This window comes from Neopelma chrysocephalum, unplaced genomic scaffold, assembly GCF_003984885.1.
Source record: "Neopelma chrysocephalum unplaced genomic scaffold, ASM398488v2 Primary Assembly neopelma1_84, whole genome shotgun sequence".
Taxonomy (NCBI): domain Eukaryota; kingdom Metazoa; phylum Chordata; class Aves; order Passeriformes; family Pipridae; genus Neopelma; species Neopelma chrysocephalum.
Window position 1 is genome coordinate 1,608,175 of NW_020897746.1, and position 20,852 is coordinate 1,629,026.

Genomic DNA, 20,852 nt, shown 5'->3' on the forward strand with positions numbered 1-20,852 from the left:
CGCGAAAGCCACATGTCGGTAACGGAAATTAAAGGCCCCTTGATTCTGACATGATAGAACGATTAAAGCCACATTTCTTGGCCTGGGTACCTAACTCGAAACGCAGATATAAGGCTTAGATCCCCAAGGGGATTCAGATTTCTAATCCCAATTTATGCAGCTAAATTCCTATTGATTTCCCCCAGGTAGGGCCCTAAATGCCTTTGTGGGCTGCGATCCAAAGTGGAGGTGTTGTGGCTTAGAAGGGGAGCCCCAGCCTTGATGGTCTGACCTCAGCGTTTCAGGGTGAAGGGCATTTTCCTGCCTTCTCTCCCTGGGGGCTGTGCTTCCTCCTGGGGCTCTGGAGGGGGGGCCTGGGTGCCCCCATCTCCTGTTGTCCCTGGGTGGGATGTGCAACCAGGCTGAGCCACTAAATGAAGGTAAAGGGCCATTATCAAATCCTACATCCATGATTCTATACCTGGAGAGAGCAGGATTGAGGAAATGCAGTAGGGCCTGCCTGGGCTCCCAAATACCCCCAGAGTGGGCCAGTGCATATCAATGGGGCTGTTTTGACTTATTGTAATGCAAGGGGACTGTGGTGGTGAGCAGCTTTCATCTCTCTGCCCTTTTCTCTTCCTTCCCCAGCATTACTGGTCAGAAATCCCCACACAGGGCTGGTGCATGAGCTGCCCCTTGTGACAGGGGAAACAGGGCAGCATCCAGGTCCCCACCAGCTCTGGGCAAATCTGTGCTTGGAAATGCCAGTGCACAACACCTAGACATCTCTGCAGGCATCTCCAAACCCATGCTCCAGCTGTGCTGCTGCTTCTGGTTTTCTAACAGTTGGAGGGGGGATCTGCCCCCAACTAGGGGATGAGATTTATGTTTCTGTGCTGCAGAATCTGCACAAAAAGGAGAGGAAGGTGTATTTTTGTGAGCTCTGGTATCATAGTGATGCTGAAGATGGACCCAAGTGATCCCTCCTTTCACCAGGAGTCAGGGAATCCCAGTTCTTGGCTGTGTCCATGCCCAGATCCCGCAGCTGAGCCAGCAGTGCTCTCAACCAAAGCCCTGGTGTGGTTCCATGAGCCTATCCAACAACCACAAAACTATTCCAGGTGCTCCAAAGAACTGCTGCAGCCTTAGTCCTGTGGGACATACAGGACACCTACGGCTCCACTGGTCTGCAGAGCTTCCTGCTGCCCCTTCCCCACAGAATTGAGTGCTCCTCCAGGCTGTTCAGACTCTGGGAATAAATTTCCAGCCCTTCTCACAGGCAGCAATCCCACATCTTCAGCTCGTGGCTGGGGACATGGAGGAACAGCACAAGGAGCAGAAGGGGTATGGGGAGGGGGAGCCAGTTTTTGTTTGGGAAGGGCAGGGGCAGCAACGTCTGTCTCTGCCCTGTGATTGAGCAGGGGCTCAGCTGGGTGCTCAGTGTGCTCAAACTGGGCATGAAAACATTTCTGGAAGCTACCTCAAGGCATCCCAAAGGCAGTTTAACTCCCAGGCAACACAGGATAAAATGCAATCCACAACTACCCAGCACTGGGACAGGAGAGGATGACCCTGTGCCAGGGTTTGGCCTGTAGCAGTTATGGCAGGGATGCCTTTGGCTCTTAGACCTCTGGAGATTTCCCCAGATGACCATGAAATCCTGTTTTGCTTCCCACAGCACTGAGGCTGCCCCTTGCTTCCATCCCAAAGAATTATTTTAACATCTCCTCCCTCAATCTCAGTGAACGACTGTTAGAGTCATTTTGGAGAGTGCCAGCTCTGCTTGCTCCAAGCTTCCAGCTCTTGGCCTTTGCTGCCCACACATCCTGAGGGAGGGGATGCTCTGGAGAGGCCCTCTCCTTGTCCAGGGAATATGGATGGGATCCTCCCTGTGGGACAAGCAGCAGGGACTGCAATGTGTTTGGCTCTCAGAGCACACACGGCCTGCGAGGGATCGATGCTGTGACCTAATTTGGGCTGGACTACAGTGGGAGTCTTTGTCTCAGTGTTGGCTGCTTTAATATAAAGAAGCTCTAATAAAAAAGCAAACTTGGGGCAGAGAATCCCTCCCAGGTTATTCACTTTAGCAGTGGGATCACTTCTCCTGCACCCTTGTCCAGCCATTGGATGGAGCAGGAGGTCTGTTATGACTACATTGGCTCCTCTCCCCCACCTGGTGAGGACCCAGCTGTTGAGCATGATGCCCTTTGCAAATATGATGTGCAAATCAGTGCCCTTCATCCTGGGCCTGCTGCAGGACAGCCAGTGCCTCTGGCTGGTGGCCTTGGCCATCTCTCCAGCACAGCCAGGAGCCAGAATGGGGAGACACATCTTTTCCAAGCCTTGGACCTGGGATGAGCTGGGACTGGGCTGCTCAAGTCACACATGTTGTGTTGTCTACAGAATGGTCCCCAGGTTTGAAGCAGTCCCTACCTGAGCCTGTGGACAGGGATTCCAAGGGTCTGGATCTGCTCACAGAGGGTCTGTGCAAGTTCCTGGTGCACAGCAAGCCTTTGGTACAGCCTTGCATTTAACCACACAGCTGTGAGACTTCACTGTCTGTCCTTGGTCACCCCCTGAGCTGGCTCAGGGCAGCCTTGGAGCAGCAGTCCCCAGGAGCTGGCAGGGATTTGTCCCATCAGCTGAGACCCAGCCTTGGAGAGGGTCTGTGACCAGCCTGCAATGGCAGAGGTACCTGCTTGGGCACCAGAGCATCTTCTGACCTCCAAAGCAGGCTGAGGAGCACCTTTGTACCAGCACACGAGTATGTGGGGCACTGTAACCCTGCCCTGTACTGATCACACCATGGCACTGAGCTACACCAGCCCCAGTGGGGCAGGAGGAGTGGCAGGAATTACTTCCACTATTTTTTTGTTTGTTTTGGTGCTCTGCAGACCTAACCTTTCCCTGGGACCCTACTGAAACCCCCAGAAACAGATACACAAAACTTTTCCTGCAGGGCAGCTCCAGGACTCCCTGGGACCACCTGGCAGGAGCATCCTGAGCCCTGCCTGCAGTGGATCCTCACAAGACAGCCTGTTCCAAAGATCCCCAGGCAGCATCCAGGCTGCTCCGTGCCCAAACTGGGGACGTGCTGTCTGGTGCTGAGAAGCTGCCTGAACCCCCGGCCGGGCAGCCCCGCAGGGGGAGAGCCAGGACCACAGCATCCCAGTGGATAACTGCCATTAACCTCTCCCTTGGAACAAGAAGGTGCAAATGAGCCCACAGTAGCCTCCTTTCTTCTGGCTGAGCAAGATTGATTGAAAAACAAATTGGCGCAAATAAAGCATGTAATTAGATTAAAGCCTCTCGCCTGGAGCGGGCGGGAAGCGGCAGCGAGGGCTTCGCAGGAGCCCGCAGCCCCTTCTCACCTCCCCAGCACCCAGCGTGGCCTGGGGGACACTGGACCCTCCAGCATGACCCCCAGCACCCGCAGGATGCGGCCAGGGCTGCCCGTGATCTCAGGGGAACCGCCCTTGCCAGGCCCCCCATGCGCAGCCACTCCAGTTCCAGCTGTGCTCCAGGCATGGTTTGGGTGCCTTTGGTGCATCCCTGGGAACCCTGGTCACGGTGTTCAGAGGGAGAATCACCCCCAGACACCCCCCGAGCCCCACTGTGCCTCGGAGTGAGTTTGGTCCCTGCCTCCTGAGCTGCCTGCTGCCAGTTTGGGAACAGGAGAGAATGGCCTGAGTGATATCTGGTGTTTTGGGACAAGTGTGCCCATAGCAGCCATGGCCTCATCAGCATCCCAATGTTCCCGGATATAAAGGGAGTGAGTAGGAAGGTTATGGCTGCTGGTGACACAGTGGGGACATTCCCACTGTGACCCACTGGAAAACAGTGCAATGGAAAACACCACACCAACACCGAGTTTCATGGTTCATCCACCCCCTCCTCTCCACCCTCCTCACTCTCTCCCAGGAGCACACAGGGCTGGCAGCACATTTTCTACCCCCTTCCCACAGGATCAAACCCAGCACTGAGCCCCAGGAAATGTGGGGGTGCCAGCCCTGACAGTGCTTCATCCACACCCGGTGCTTCCCCACTCCAAACATATCCCGAGCCACTGACGAGCTCCAGGGGTGCTGCTCCCTGAACTCCAGGGGTGCCCTGGGATGCAGAACTGCCAAGAGCCACTGACAACACCATTAAATACATTCATAGGAAACCATCTGTCCTCAGGAGCATCAGCCACCCCCTAAATTCCTGCCCAACAGCAGCTCCCAGCTGAGCAGAACCGGAACAGGGAAAATCACACTTCCCACTTTGAAACAGAGAGCTGGTGCTGGGGACAAGGGCTTTGTTTCTCCAAGGGGAATCAGAATCTGGAAATGTCCCCTGATGGGGAGAGAATCAGTTCGTTTCACTTCAGAATCATCATCATTGTTTTTGCAAATGGATCTGACAGTGACGCTGAGCTGGGCAGTCCTTGAGCTGAAGCTCATGGCTTGGCTACAGTGCCCAGGGCTTGTGGGCACCCAGGTACCCCCAGGGTCAGGAGGACAGTCCCTTAGGCAGTGTCCAGAGCTGGGCATGTGGGGATGAAGGGAGACAGGGATGGAAAGATGTGGGATGGAGAGATGAGGGATGGAGGGATGTGGGGATGAAGGGTTGCAGGGATGGAGGGATGTGGGGATGAAGGGTTGCAGGGATGGAAGGATATGGGGATGAAAGAATATGGGGATGGAAGAATGGAAGGTTTGGGGGCGGAGGGATGGAGGAATGAAGGGAGGTGGAGATGAAGGGATGTGGGGATGGAGGAATGGAAGGATGTGGGGATAAAGGGTTGCAGGGATGAAGGGATATGGGGATGAAAGAACAAGGGGATGGAGGACTGGAGGGATTTGGAGGTGGAGGGAATCAGGTGCAGGGATGTGGGGATGGAGGAATGGAAGGATTTGGGAGTGGAGGAATGAATGGATGTGGGGGTGCAGGAAGCCCTGCACTGGGGTGATAAGAGCACAGTGCAGTTGTGCGTGAGGCTTATCTGCATTTCAGCAGTTTTGTGGGGTTTGTTTTGGGGTTTTTTTCCCCCAGACTTTCTGAGATGTTTTGAAGTGACCAGAAGTTTCCTCTCTGGAAGCCCCTCACCCCTATTGTGCTCACAGCCATTCACTGCAGATCACCATGAGAAACCTCTTTTCAGGAGGGAGCTGGACGCTGGGGCCGATCAATCAGTCAATCAATCATGCAGTCAATCCATCACCTCGCTTACAGCCCCAGACAGGCGAGAGAATACCCATGCAGGGCTGAATTCATTCCTCATTTGGATGGGTACAAAGCTGGAGACCCCCAGACTGAGCCCAGATTTACACCAGGGTGACTGAAATGACAGTTTCTGCCCCCGATTGTGCCGAAGGCAGCTGGGCAGACCTTTATTCCCAGGCTGCGGGATGCGCCCGGCCCTCCACAGACAGAGCTGCCACTCGCTGTTAGAGCTTCCTCGGAGCAAAGTGCTGTGGCTTTTCTCTCCACAAGGTCCCTCTGGCCATGCCCCATCCCATCCTCACCCAGATGAGCAGGCAGGGCTGTGCCCTGGCAGCTCCCCCCCAGCCCTTTGGGAGCCCTTTGGGAAGGAAGGGAGCGGTGCCGGGCCCTGTGCTCGGATCCGGTGCTGCTGATCCCCTCCAGACCCTGTGAGTGCTGACACGAGTGCCAACACACCTTCACACACTCCTGTTCACTGCACACCAGTGCTGGGTGATGGCTGAGGCAGGTCACTGCTCCCAACCCAAAGGAAAGCTCAGCCTGGCTGTGCTCCTGTCCCTGCTCCGTCATTTTCCGAGCGAGCCTCGCACCCCTCGCAGATGTTGTGGAGGCAGCTGGCAGCTCACATGGTGTTGACTCCTTGTTTCCAGCTGCTGCAGCTCGTTAAAAGGAGCTGTAGTACATTTAATCCTTTCCTACTGTCACTCTTGCCTTGAAGCTGTTGCTGCAGTGATGATCACGGTGTTTACGGGGCTGTGAGCAGGGGGACAGTGATCTGCTCATGTGCCTGGAGTGGAGCTGTGGAGCCAAAAAGGCACGTTCCCATGGGGATGCAAGGGCACAAGCTAGCTAGGGGACTGGGAATAAGGAGATTTCTCCCAGCTGCCCGAGCCATGAAATTCAAGCACAGCTCCTGTACACGTGATGGGAGCAAGGGATTTATTTAACTCATCCTCTACCTGTGCCTGCTGAGGTTTTGCTGGGGTGATGCAGATGCTGGTGGCAGCAGACCCCAGGGACCCCTTTTTCCTCCATGCCTATCATGGAGACAGGCTGTGAGCCTCTGACCACCCTCTGAAATCTGCATTTGGCCCTTCTGCTGAGGGATGCAGGAGCCCATTCCTGCTGCTCACCCTGTGATTGTCCCGGGAGTGATGGTGCGTACCTGGGAGCAGGGGACTCTCAGAGGGTGGCCTTGCATCACCTCAATTCATCTGGGCATGGGCAGGCAAAGATTAAAGCTTTTGACATTCAGACAAAAGAAAACCAACCCTTTTTTAGGGCTTGAATACTCTGGCTACCTGCAAATGCTGCTGAAACAGGAGTTCCAGGTCATCAGGGAGACCAATTTTCCCCATTCCTGGTTCTTGGGGGAGGATTCTGGCTAAATTTGGATATCAAGGCATGTACCCACCCCTGCAGTCTGAGAATGCTGCAACTTGCAGCCAAGCTGTGCACATTGGGGGAGCCCCAGGGATCACCAAGACTGGGGCTTTCCCCCTTTCCTGCACTTGCTTCCAGCCTCTTCCTCACCAGCCAGGAACAAAAAGGCCCAAATGACATTTGGAAAGTCCAGATCTGGTTTTGAAGCTGCAGAGGCTGATTTCCAGGGGAAAACACGTGAAGTTGCATCAATCCAATCACCTGGTTTTATTTAAGCCCACTAGCCAAAATCATCCACCTCAGATAATCATTCCCAAGCCAATCTGGATTTGATTCAGATAAGACAATGACTGAGTGGCAGGTTTGTAAACCTTTACCCCCCACTGTTATTTTTGTTTGCCCTTTCACTGGGGCCCTTCTGCCTCTCTGAATGGGACCAGAGAAGGAAGGGGTGGGAGCACGAACTCTTCTTGCCTCAAAAAGTCTGCAAAAGTGAGGAGCACCCCCTCCTCATACTCCAATCTCCCAGAATGGGAGAGCATGAATGCATTTCATCTAAACAATTCAGTTTTGGACTGTTCTCCCAAATTGATTGGGACCTCTGAGAGCTAAGCAGAGCCAGGCAGGACCCCCCACACCAAAGCTGATGTTGTCCCACCCCTTGTACCAAGGCCAGGTTTGGCCCACGCTCTTCTGCAATGTGCCCCTCGTTGGCTCCCAGTGGAGTGATGCTCTCTCAGCTCTTGGCCAGGGTGGTGCTTTCTGTCCCCTGTAGCTTCGAGCAAAGGAAATAAAGCAGCATCTCTCCCAGAACTGGCTGCATCCAAAATCTCTCACTGATTACCTTCTCCATCTCTGTAACCCTTTTGCTCCCACAGCACAGGAGCTCTGGCTTGCAGACACACTGATTTAAGGATGTGTTAAAAACCCCCATGAAGTTCAGCAGAATTCTACAGGATTTGGGGGGGGCTAAGGGTTGCCAAGGCACAGCACTGTCAGATGCTCCCCCTCAAGGGGAAGGCATGAAATACGGAGGGTTCAAGCTCCTTGGACAAAACAGTGCTTAAAAAGTCCAGGTTAAGTGTGATGGGTCCTGTTCCTGATAACCCAACACCTTGTTTTGTATGGACTCCCCAAACCACACACCTCATGTTGGCATCCAATGTCTAAGGCAAAGCACCCAAAGGGCTGCTCAGCAGGGCTGGGCTGGAGGGAGCTGCCTGGGGCAGCCCTTGGTGTGTCTTCAGGCTCCTTCCAGCCCTGCAGCTCGGAGGGAACATTTCCAGAAGCACACAGGAAACAACAGGCACAACCCAAGGCTGGGAGATCATTCTTGCCTGGACCAGCCTGATACTGAAACACAGAGTTGCTGCTTCTGCATTTACATGTAGCAGGACTTGTCCTTTCAATCAGTCCTACAGAACACCCTGGGATTTACCTTGCCATGACACTGGAGACCTAAGACCTTGTCCCTTTGCTCCCTGGGTTCCCCACCCTGGGAGAGCTCCTGAGCACACAGCAACACACACAGCCTGTGTGACAACCCTTGCCACGGGACGAGCCTTGGCTCAGAGTTCAATTCGAGGTGACGTCCATCACTTTTAGTACAAACTCCTAAATTTATGAACCCTCCTACACTGCTGAGGCAAAAGTAAACAGCCTTTACACCTCGTGTCCTTCACAGCTGTGGCACTGCTCAAATACCCCAGGAACCTGCAGGCAGTGGGACAAGTCACCCTTTCCTGGGACTCTCTGGCTCCTGCCATCATCCCCTGCTCAGACCTGGACACAAGACACATTGTTATAACACACACAGGTCACATCAGCACTCGAGATTGCTTGGCACAAGGAATGCACAGATCTAGGAATGTAACAGAAATGCTCCTATACAGCAGTAAGCAATGATTAGGGGTTTTTTCCCTTTTTGGAGGATTTTTGGTTCTCCAGTCCTTCTCCACCAAAAAATCTCCTTGGAACTGTTCTCATCCTTCTGAGAAGGTAACCACGAAACTTTAATCAACTAGTGGTGGTTTCAAATCCTTACCTCTTTTCCATCAAGTGTTGGTTCCACATTGAGTGGAACCACACATTGAGTTCCACCCTGTGTGCTTATGGATTTAGAACCTCTGGAAAAACCTCTCTCCACCTTCTCTACGCTCCCACATGCTCTGAGGAACACCCGTCTCTCAGGATGCTGCACAGCTGTTCCGAACACTCAGACACTTGGGCGTAAAAGGAAACCACTTGTCCGGGTACAAACACCAGAATTGATGTATTTAATGCAATTTCATTCAAGGGAGGGGGTTGCTCAGAAGGCTTTTAGCATCACAATGCTTCAAAAGAAGAGAGAACATACCTGCGGGCTCCTCTGTGCTGCTGGCGGCCGTGGTGGGGGGCGCGGCGGGGATCTCTGCGGGACAGCGAGGAGACAGGAGCAGAGGGGAGATAAAAGAAGGAGGAATTATTCCAAATCCCAGAGAGCCTGGCCCCTGCACACACTGCGTGTTCCCTCCCCAGCCGTGTCTACCAGCACGGAGGGTTTCCCAACGATGTCCTCCAGCAAGGAGCATTGCAAGAGCCCCAGAAACCAGTGCACCAGGACCATACCTACTGGGGAGCCAGGCCTCCCTGGAGGGTGTGGGAAAGGGGTTTTTTAATAAAACATTTTGGCTTGTGGCTGTGGGCTGCACTGTGCCCAGCCCCTGCAGGCAGTGGGAATGCTGCTGCCTCTCCCTGTCCCAGGGTTGTCCCTTCCAGCTGCTGTCTCCACCCACGTCTGAGGCAGTGTGAGCACTCCTCTCCTGTGAGAGAGGGTGCAGGTAAAGCATTGCACCTCTCTGCAGGGATGCAAGTGTTACCTCACACATTTAAGGGAAACACAAACATATCTGGTGCCTGGTTTTGATTTGGGACCAGCTTTGCAGAGCAAAAACCGCATAATATTCGGGATATTCATGCCCACGCCTGGCTGTGTTTGTTGAAATTCAAAGGATGGGCTGTGGATGGAGGGATGGCCCCAGCTTTGCAGGATGCTCTCCTTTCCCAGAGCACATACATAGCTCTCATCACAGACATCCTTCACACATTCAGGGCATGGTGATGCAATTTCTGTGCATTCCTGGTAATCCTGGTGGGGGAACTCCCTGCCAGCCCAGTTTGAAAGTGGAATTTAGGCATGAGCTGGGGGTCAGCATTTGTCTCCTTCCGCTTGTGCTCTTGGGAACACACCTGGCCACGAAGGCAGGGTTTGCTGGAGTCAGTCTGCATTGTGGTGACAGCAGCTCACAGGGGCGCAGTCCAATGAGCATTAGGGGATTTTTTCAAGTCATTCACTCTCATGCAATTAAACACAGGCATAGCCCATGTGAAAGACATGGTGCACAGTCAGGCAGCACATGGACAGCCAGCACAGCCATCCCAAAAGGCTGGGTGGGTACTCCTGCCTGCAGTGCAGACAGACCCTACTGGGGTATTTGTTCATTCCCCATGAGGTGTTTCTTGCATGACTGTAAGTCTCTGGGACAAGGAAAATATAAGCAGTGGTAAATCAGAGAGTAACTGTGCCCTTGCAGGAGAGGTGGCAGTGAGCCTGTGGCAGTGGGAGAGCAGTGTGGGCAGGGATGGAGCCCCCCACTACACACAGATCAAATACGTGTGAACTCCATCCCCTCCCACGAGTAGGATATGCTGACTGACATTTTTCAAGGATGAAAATGTGCTGGTTTGGGTTTTTCTGGGATGAGGGAATTGTGAGTTGCTCATATCCTCACTTGAATTGCTTCAGTGTCCTATGTGCAGATCCAGCTCCCAACAACTGCACATGGGCTTGACAGCCAGGCCAGAGCCCGGCTTGGAAAGCATTTTTAGCAGAAGCTTTGGCCCCTGGGCAAGGATGTTTTGCAGTGACACAGAAGTAAGTGGCTCCCATGGGTGCTGGGTGGTGCTCAGGTGGCGGGGCCAGGCAGGGCAGCCCTGCCAGGCTCACACCAGTCTTGAGCATGCCGGGTCGGGAGCTGCGTGATCACAGCCCGGCTCCAAACCCCTGGATGGGTCATGTTGAAATCCTGTGTCTGTCTTTATTTAGTGCAACAAATCCCAAGGGAGCTGATGCAAGGAACAATTTACTCTCTGATTTGCCATGGCCCTGGGGAATGACTAATGATAAACCTTTGTGCATACTTGCTGCAGCACAGACTGGAGCCACGACTGGAGATCTTGGGGAAACAAGCATCTAGTTTGAGCTCTTGCTGTCTCATTGCAACATAGGGAAAAATGAATCTCAAGTGACTAAAGCCCACCCCAGAATGTATGTTTTCTTCAGCAGGAGAAGGTGGAGAAAGGGTATCTGCCCCATAATTTGGCAATGGCCATGCTGAGAGGGAGATGCTGCGAGGGGACAGAGCAGGAGCAGACTGTGGGTTCCCAGCAAAGACTTGATTTTTTCAACCTTGACTTTTCTTGTTGGGCCTTTTTCCCCTTTTAGCAGCAGGGAATCACCCTTGAGGGAAGCAGTTTCTCCTTTCCAGCCCATCCCAGGCACGCTAATTTTGATGCTTCCTTTCGTTAGGGTGGGGGGAGATGTCTCACAAGGTCCATGAGCCACTGAATGACCCAACAGCAGCAAACCCAGCAGGCAGCAGAGAGGAGCACCAGGCTAAAGCCCACCTTGCCTGGGCAGTGAGAGCTCAGCAGGGGCTGAGTGGGGATCTGGGTGTTTGCAGAGCAAATGCTGCAGCGGAGACACTTTGGGAGCTGTACCTGTACCAGGGTGCTCCCTGCTGTTGTTTGAAGAGCAGGGGAGGAGAGCAGCCTTGGGAAGGCAAATTGAAAAGCAAGCCCAAGGAAGCAAACAATAAAACAGCCTCTGTTTCTGGGAGAGTTGTGTGAGTGCAAGATCCCCTTTAGCAACCCAGGTGCTATAACTGTGTTACTGTGATGGCAACTCCACCAAACCAGCAGCTCCTCTGATTTGAGGTCTGTGTCAGTGCAGCACAACCTGATTTTGGAGAGAAAATCCTGTTTGTAGTGATCTGCTGCAGCATCCAGACCTGATGTGGTACCCAAAAATAAATGTGCTCTTGAGGCACCTTTGCTCCATGAAGCAAAATCAAATTACCATCAAACTGGTCTGTAACTGCACTCACACAGCCCACCCAATGAGGCAGATGAGCTGTTTGGAAGCCAGTGCTGGATTTTGGGCTATGATCCCTCCTGTGGGCAGTGCAGATGGCAGGGGAGCCCAGGCAGCTCCATCCCCTGAGCACTGCCTGCTGGCACGGTCGTGACAGGGTTAAGCAGCCTCCCAACACGGGCAGTGGCTCCTGCGGGTTTTAAAGGGTTAATATCTCTAATCTACAGACATTGAAAGAGTGATCCACCTACTTATGCAGGGGGCGATGGGAGAGCGGCTTTGCTGGTAGCCTTTGGCGCATCGGTTGCAGGTGATGCCGGTGACACCGTCCTTGCAGGGACACTGGCCCGTGGTTTGGTTACAGGTTTGGCCGGCGGCACCCACGGGATGGCAATCGCACTCTGTGGGGAAGAACACACAACAAGAGGGTCGGGGAGAGCAGAACGGGGGCAGGCGACGTTGTGGCATCGTCGGGAGCAATCCCGGCGTGGCTCCACCTTTGCTGCCGCCGGCAAACATCCCACCCAGCCAGCGACCGCACTGACCTGGAACGGAGGTGGCATGTGGCAGAGGGGGTGTGGAGGCCCTTACTTGGGCACAGAGGGGATGGCACCGGGGAGAGGGTGGCCCTGCCACAGCCCATCCCACTGCAGGGATGGAAACGCAGCCAGGATGTCCCAGGTGCTGCACAGCCCTGGGGAGGCAGCATGGGGACACCCACCCGTGGACACAGAATCACAGAGTACATCGAGTTGGAAGGGGCCCACAGGGATCATCGAGGCCAACTGTTAGCCCTGCACAGGCCCATCCCCAAGAGTCACACCGTGTGCCTGAGAGGAAACACAACTGCCTTATCCATGAGTGCTGTGATCAAGAGTTTGCAGCACTGGAAGAGGAGGGGAGCAGGCAAAGCAGCACCCACTGCCCACACCCAGCAGCTTCAAACACCCTCAGGCTCCCAGGAGCAGTGGCAGGACTGTAAGGAAGAGGGACAAAACCCAGGAGTGTTTCATTGCCCCTTCAGCACACGAGATCTCAGGCAGGGAGCAAGTGCTTTCAGAGACGTTGGGAATTCGTTGGGAATTCGTTTCACGTGCGCTACAAGAAAAACCAAAGCAGCCACCCTCCTCCTTTCAGTGCTTTTGCTCGAGCCCTTCCCTGCTGAGCAGCATCCCTGGCAGCTGGCACTGAGGGAGCAGGAAGGAAATGCCCTTGTGGGATGCAGGCAGGCTGGAGGACCTGCTGTTCCCGGCCAGATGGATGGAGGCTTGACTGCAGAGCTGGGCAGATGTGAAGGGTTTGGCAGGGGATGTAAATACTGCACTTGAAAACATTCACCATCTCATTTCCCACAGTGGGACTTACCGGCGCAGCTGTTTGGTTAAAAAAAAAAAAAAAAAAAAAACCCAAAAAAAAAAAAAAAAAAGCCAAAAAAAAGGCATCAGGGCTTGTTATCATCGCTGCTCCAAAAGGATTACGGCCTCGCACATTTGTTAACAGCCCTGATTTCTAAGAGCTGCAAGCACCGTGCCAGACTGTGGTCTGCCCCTGCTGAGCGGTGGCAGGGAGAGGCAGGAAAGCAGGAAAGCTTTCCTTTTCTTCTGCAGCATCCTCGGGAAGGAGCCAGCCAAATCCCTCCCAGGGGAGCACTGATCCCGCTCTCCTTCTGCCCCTCAGGGGAGCTGCCTGCTACAAAGGGGGTTTGGGGGAAAATGTGTCCCACTGCCCAAAATCTGGAGGGGGCTGGTCTGTGGGTCAGGACCAGTAAGAGTGTCTCCATGGGCTCCAGTGGCTTAAAACCCCCCCAAATCCCCCAAACTGGGCATACCACTCCCATGAGGGTTTGTTCTGGACCCTGCAATGATTCTTCGTTTGTCTTGCAACCCCCCCAGCTCTGAGACACCCTAAATCCACCTCGTTTGGGGACAACAAATCACACCCCACATTCATTTCTGTTGGTGTCCAAGCTTTGATGTTTGGCTGGAGCTTCCCTCCAACCCACCCCAGCACGATTCTGCTTCAGCTTCCCTGTACCAGCAGCTCCAAGTTTGACCCCCCTCCCAGCAGGGTTTGGATAGTGCCTCTGGCCTCCTTGCACTGGGATTTCCCCTTCTCCCTGCGTGGGACATCCCATCCCTGTGCAGCCCTTCCCAGAGCACCAGCAAACTGCTGCCATCCCTGACTCCACCAGTCTTGGATGGGAAGAGATGGAGCCTTGCCAAAACCTGATGATTTTTCACATGCAAGGGGAAAAAAAACCTTCAAGAAACCAACACAATTTTTACTTCTTTTATCTTCTTTTCCTAACACTTCTGATTTGGTTTTTTTGGTTAAGAGTCCTGCTCTCTCCCCTGCTGTGAGCTGTCCCTGGGAAATAGCTGCTTGCAAACCTGCCCACAGCAGAAAATTTGCTTTTCTAAACTTAATTTTGACTGAAAAAGTTTCAACATGAAATGAGTGTGGCTGGTGATGAGCTCGGAGAGCAGAGGGATGTTTAGGTGGGAAAACCTGCCCATTGCAGCCCCAGGGGATGGCTTTGATAATGCTGGGGGAGAGGAAATAAAAACACATTAAGTGAAAGAGTGAAGAAGAGCCAGGGCAGAAAAGAGTTAAAGAAGAGCAGAGAGGCAGGAGTTAATACAAAAATAAGCAAATCAGGGAAGGGTTACACAAGAAGAGGCAAAGGGCAGGAGGATGGGGAGGAACACGCCTCATGTTTCAGGCGTCCCCTCTGGGGCTGCGCGCTGGTTTCAGGCATCGCCTGCAAACCCCCATCCTGTGAGTAATCCTCCCCCATGTGAACGGATTGCACCGATTTCAGTGGGACTGCTTGGACGAGAGAGGGAAAGGGAGGAAAAAAAAGCCTTGGTGATGAGTAAGATTTACAGAATCAGGCTCTTGGAGGCCGGGCTGCAGAGCCCAGAGCGCTCTTCTGGACACCACATAAATAAATAGCGATGCTGCTGCTTCCTTCCCTCATGAGGTAATGCCTCGGCACGGCTTGTCCGGAGCTGCTGGGTTATTTTTACAGCCGTATCTGTCTGAGGTTGTCTCCTCTCTCCCCAGTCCGGGCTCCTGTGAGGGCTCTGCAGCACAAGTGTCACCCGTGTCCCCACGGGCACGCGTGATGTGCCCAAGGTTGCAGAGTAGGCAAGTCATGGAGGAGCTGGGACTCACCAGCTCGTGGTCCAGGACCTCCCCAGGACAAAGCCCTGGCTGATCTCTGACAGCTCATGCTGACACACGGTGGGGTAAATCCCCTCTGGGTGGAGGGATGTGCTTTGTGTCACCAGTCCCCAGCTTTTGGTTGGAGCACAGGACCCTGCGCGTCCGGGACCGCTGCCCTGGGCAGAGCACTCCGGCTCCTCCAGAGCCTGATCCCATTCTGACTTGTCTATCTTCCAGAAAACTCTCTGAATCAGCAGCAACTCAGCCCTCGTGGCGCAGGGAGGCAGGAGGTGGTCTAGGCAGTGTCTGCAGATGTGTATTTGCCGTCCCTGTCCTAGAGAAGCTGAACCAGCGCCAGCAATTAGGAGCAATTAAAGGTAATTTGCAGTTCCCTGGCCAGTGCAAACACTTGCAGCCAGCAATTACAGGCTCTTCTCCTTCCCCAGCCGTGGAGTGGCTGGGCTGCTGGTGCTTGATGCTGATTTTTCTAGTACGGTTCAAATTCCTTTGGGCTGTAACCCCAAATTGAGGAAAGGCTGCAGTAGAGTCACAGCGGGGGTGTGATTGGTGCCAATGCCCCCTTTGGCATCCCCATGGCCTTCCTGATGGGCACCTTTGGACTCACAAAACGGCTTTTCAGGCCTCAGCTTCCCTGAGTGCAAGGATCTGTCCATCACCCACCACGATGCAGGGGGTCAGCAGTGCCCTGCACTGAGCAGAGCCCTTGGGGCCCCAGGGCTGAGGAAACCTCACTGATCAGGAATGGAGGGTGTCTAGGACATGACTGGGATAATAAGGGGGATAACAGGTGATTTTTCTACTGTATCCTCATGCCTTGCTTGAAAGGATCACCCCACAGAGGAGGGTGCAAGGAGATGAGAGAGCAGCAAAGAGGAATTATGTAGGTGCAAGAAAACGGGAGGTCTGCAGTCTGTTAGTCCACGGAGCATTGGGGGAAGGAAATAACCATCAGGATTTAGTTATTTCAGAAAATCTTAAAGAAAAATCCTTGATGTGGCAGAAATGATCAGGAATTTCCAGGGAAAAATGAAATTATTTCCTGCTTGAAAACATGGCTGTGGAGGAGGAAACAAGGAGCAGGAACCTATGGTGAGGTTTTAATGGGCACTGATGGTAGCAGTGGAGGTGCCTCTGCCCATAAAAGCTGATTTTTCTTATGAAATAATCATGGAGTGGAAAGCAGGGAGCTAAAAGCATTTCTAGGTGACTCCCTGCAACTTGGCTAGTCCAGATGTGTTGGTCTTCTGCGAGACAGACCCAAACTGGCCGAATGGATGAGGGGATAGCAGCCAAAATCCGGTGCACAGAAGGCTGCATAATTGGAAGGAGGGAACAGGATGGCTCATACACACTGAAGGGTCCCAATTAACTGCAACCACTCCAGGAAAAGATCTAGGAGTCAATGAAACATCTGGCTGATTGCAACGGAGCTCAGAAGAGCCACAAGATGGGAGGCTGTGTTATGAAAGGGGTAGAGAGTAACAGTGAATGTAATATCATGGCACTATAGAAATCAATAGCACGTCCTCAGCTGGGGAACTGGAGTGAAAGGCAGGGAGAGGCACCCATCTGAGGACGGAAAAGATTAGGAATGCCTTGCCAAGAGACGGTGGAGGGGTGCCAAGTAACGCAGAGCGCCGAGAAGGTCAGACAGGTGCTCCTCTTCACTGGTCCTTAAAGCACCGGGACAAAGGGACATTCAAGGCGTTTAAAAGGCAACCTTTTTCAATGATAAAAGGAAATGCTTCTTTGCACTGCACGTAATTAACTCGTAGAACTCATGCTACGAGACACCATGGCAAGGGCCCAACAGGATTAGATAGGGCTATGAATGAGAACATCTGTAGTTACATTAGCTGGGATTAATATATATACGGATATAAGCACTCCAAGCCAGCTACTAACTGCCTGCAGTTAGGAGGAGATTTCCCCTGGGGCCAAGCTCTTGCAGAACTGGCTGTCTTGGAGTTTTATATCTCTGTCTGGAGCTTCCAAGACAAGCCACTATTTATATGTACAAACCTGCTGAGGCAGAGCATCACCCGCCCGAGCACGGGCAGGGACACATTTCTGTGCCTCAGCTGAGGTTTGGGACTGAAAAAATACCTGCAAGCAAATCTTAGGGCCTTTCATGGAAGGATGCAAAACACCCTGGGAAAGTGGTTGAACTTGCCGGGGTGTCTCTGCCCCGCTGAAGGCTGACAAATAGCATGACAAAAGTGCAAATATTTTTCCTCCCCTGAATTTTGGTCGGAGTTATTCCCAGCTGCTAATCTTCCCCCACACACGTGTGTTGAAAGGTAAACAGAGGGATAAATCTCCAGGCTTAGCTCTCCTCAAGTGTGACCTTTATTGAGAAGGTACCTGAAAAGACCTGCATTTTTGGAGAATTAACATCTTCCTGCTTTCAGGGAAGCTGTGTCTTTGGGAGGCTTTCAGAATGATGAAAAATCTTTTTGACTGAGAAAAAAAGGCTTTGATTTTACAAGGTGTGCAGATTTCCTCTTGTCACACTGGATCTGCCACGGTCACACACCTCGCAGGGCTTCCAGATCCAACTGCCCAAAGCGTGACCTCTGTACTGAGCAGTGACCCAACAGAGCATCAGACTGGAAAAAAACCACCTTAATTTACAATAGTCACTGATGAAGTTCCCTGTACTGAGAAATCACATTAATTTTAAGTATGAATTCAAGTCTCATATAGCCCAGATGCCTTAGGTGCCCACGCTTTAAAATGTTTTTCCAGAATCACGGCCAAAAATTGCTTCCCTTTGGTTGCTTTTCTTCTCTCCTCTGAAGACTTCAATGGCAGTGAAAAATGTGGCTACAGAAAATTTCTGTTGGAAAAAAAAAATGCCCCAAACCCAGATTTCTTTCAAACCCCTTCTCTTTGATTGCAGAAGTATTTTAAACACCAAAATGTCAAAACAACTCAAATTTACCTGTTGCCTCAATAACACAACCTGGTGCAGTAACCATATCTCAGCCTTATGCTTTAGTATTTAAAGGTGTGGTTCCAATATTATTACTTAAATGAGCTTTTTTTTGTTGTTGTTGTAGAGTTATTTTTTTCCTGCTCCACTGTCTTTAGTAACTTGGATACTGAGATCCTGGTTCCTCTGGACATATCTGCTCAGGGAATGCAAGGTGTGAGAACCCCTTGGGTGGGTCCAGCTCTCCCATTGTATCCATAATCCATCCCAGGGATGACCCCTTGAAGCTGTCACAAAGTCCTGACCTGGGCAGGCTATTTTAGGAGATTTGCTTTGGCTCCTCTCTTTGGGGAATCGATTCAAAATAAGCAGCTCTCCTTCCTCTGGAGACCTATCCCAGTTATTTCTCCATGGATGAGGAAAGTCTGGTCTGATCTCCGTGCACCTGAGTGCTGCTGGCTCTGAGGGCAGCACCCTGTGGGGATGGGGGAGACCACAGCCACTGCCAGAGCATCTCCACCACGGGCAGCACGTCCTGCAAATCCCACAGATTTATGTCATGGGGAAGAGAAACTGTGGTATTTAGTGTGCACCCACCCAGTCTGGCCCCAGCCAGTTTGCTTAACCAGCAGCAGAGGTTGAAATGTCTCCGTGTTAACCCTGAATACTAATAATGACTTTAAATATTAACTATTAACTGCTTTGCAAGGAGATCGTCGGCTTGTCTGCGATATTGTGAACTGGATTTAGCTCTCCAAAGGATCATGTTCATGCACAATGTCCCTCAGCACATTCTCTCGGAGATTTAAAGGTTTCTTGCCAGCAGAACATGAATTCCTCCTTTTATCGGGCGAAGCCAAATAATCTCTTGGTGTTCCACAGCGTCCCTCCTCCTGCGCCGCTTCTCAGGGCTCTCCCATTTCTTCCTCCTGAACTGGCACTCGGGGAAGCCAAGGGCTCTGGCGCCCTGCAGTTTGGGCCAAATTTCACAGATTAGACCTTGTCTTTGTCTTCTCCATAACAAGGAACAGACGGGCCCACAAAGCCTCCACTGAGCAGGAGTCGCCGCTAATCCGGAGGGGGCTTTGAACCACGGCAATAAATCCACTTTTTGGGCAGGAGCACTATGGGCAGGCATTAGAGATACAGACAATAAGACAATTATGGCAGCACTCTCCAAAATGCTCGAAAATTCCCTCGTTAAAAAAGTTGCTAGAAATTCCCCCCCGTCGTCTGGGAGCTCCGGCTTTTGGGTGATTCTCAGCCAGGGATGCTGAGACACCCCGGGATGAAGCATCAGGGCTTGCTTCTCCCTGCTTTGCTGGCAGCACTTGGGTTTTGTCATGGAGGATGTTATCCCTTTTGTTTTTCCATCAAAAGATGTCAAGTCTGGTCTAAGACCTGCAGGGCAAGCTCTGGCCAGGCAAAGAAGAGCTTAGTGGGGCACATGACTCTAAAGCAAAATACGGCTCATCCTGCTTTCATGGAAGACATTGCAGGGGAAAGAGTGTGTTGGAAAATACTAATTTTGAGGGGGGGAAAAAAAAGTCAAACCTTTTCTCCTCCTGATGTGTTTTTAGCCTGGCTCCTGAGGAAATGAAGTTCCTACAAGTGTATTCTCCCACTAACAGCATTTCAGTTAAATCTGGCAGCAGAGCAAAAGTTTTAGAGATAATGAGGTTGCCACAAGCCTCACGAAAAAAGGCAGTGGAGAAGATGAGAGAGAAACTCTAGGAAAAGCTCTGCAGAGGGGGATCCCTTCAGTGTGCACAGCCCTTATGGGACACTAAAGTATCCACAGTGGGGAGAGCCCCCAACACCTCAAGTGCAGGGGAGAATTGCAATGAGAGCTCTCGGGGCACAAATCCCAGTCACTAATTCATGATGCTCCGAGAAGCCTATGTTTAAGTGGAAAATAAATCCTTTTTCTACCAGAAAAAAAAGCCTTTTCGTTTTACAATGCTGAAAGCCAGAGTGTGTGGATGAGCAGCTTTGGTTTAATTCTTAGGATCTGAGAGCCTGGAGGACTTTCCACTCTGGAGAACTGGTCTGAAGCAGGAAATTATCTCAACAGTTTGAAAACACTTATGGGGAAGGCAAATTATTCCTTGTCTTTCCTCTGTCTTGGAGATATGCAGAAGTCTGGCTATGCAAGTGAATTTAGCAACTTTTGTTCATAGTCTGAGACATCATGGAGAACTGGGGTTTAGTCTGGTTTTATTTCTTAATTAGGGTGCAAATTCCCCTCTATTGTGTCGCACACCACCACTTCTGAAAAACCACAGTCCAAACCTGCCCTCCAGGATTGCTTCTGGATGTATCTCTGCTAGAAAACCAAACCCAAGCCACAGTTTTGAAGATGGTCGGCCCCCAGTTTAACCAATAAAACTCCTTTTGGGCACCAACATTGCCAGGATGTGATTTTTCAGGAATGCAGAACTAGCTCTTGTCAAGGAATCAACTATCTACATTTTCCGATTCAGCTGGATCATCCAAGTGCCTAACATGGATTTGAGACTCAGCTGTCAGCTATATCTCCCCTCTGAAGGTGCTGGGGGGTGGTTTCCAGGCTGCAGTGGAGACTCAAGGTCCTTCTGAGCATCTCTGGAGGAGCCTCCTCCGTCCTCCATCCTCCTCATCACACCTTTTTGTTCCCTGGAGTCAGCAGAGTGTCTTTTCCTGAACCCTGCAAGTCCCACACAGTGCTGGCAGGTTCTGCCATGGCTTTTACCCTTTCCTCTTTCCCTTTTCCAGCTCATCCCTTCCCTGGGCTGTTCCTCCCCTCCCGTACCAAAAGCGCCACAGGTGGAAGTGAATCTCTAACCCAGCTCACCTGGGGGTGTCCCTCTCCTGGGGGGTGGTGCTTGGGGTTTTACAGAGCATTCCCAGACACACAGAACGTGCTGGGGCCCTGACTGCATCTCCCCTGGGAGCAGGTGCTCCTGGCTGGGCTGGGAATGCCAAGTGGAGACAGCAGGGCCCCACTCCGGGGTCTGTGCAGCAGGTCAGGCCCCTGACCCATGAACT

General features: G+C 52.2%; 1 protein-coding gene across 1 annotated transcript in view; it reads right to left on the reverse strand.

Moving 5' to 3' along the window:
* The window catches only part of NTN1 (netrin 1), a 96,480-nt gene that overhangs the window by 15,161 nt on the left and 60,467 nt on the right, over positions 1-20,852 (reverse strand). Inside the window, exons 3-4 of the mRNA XM_027691775.1 lie at positions 11,953-12,102; positions 8,927-8,980 (exon numbers count right to left, since the gene is read on the reverse strand). Of these exons, the coding sequence (XP_027547576.1) occupies positions 8,927-8,980; positions 11,953-12,102 (204 nt within the window). The remainder of the gene's footprint in view (positions 1-8,926; positions 8,981-11,952; positions 12,103-20,852) is intronic.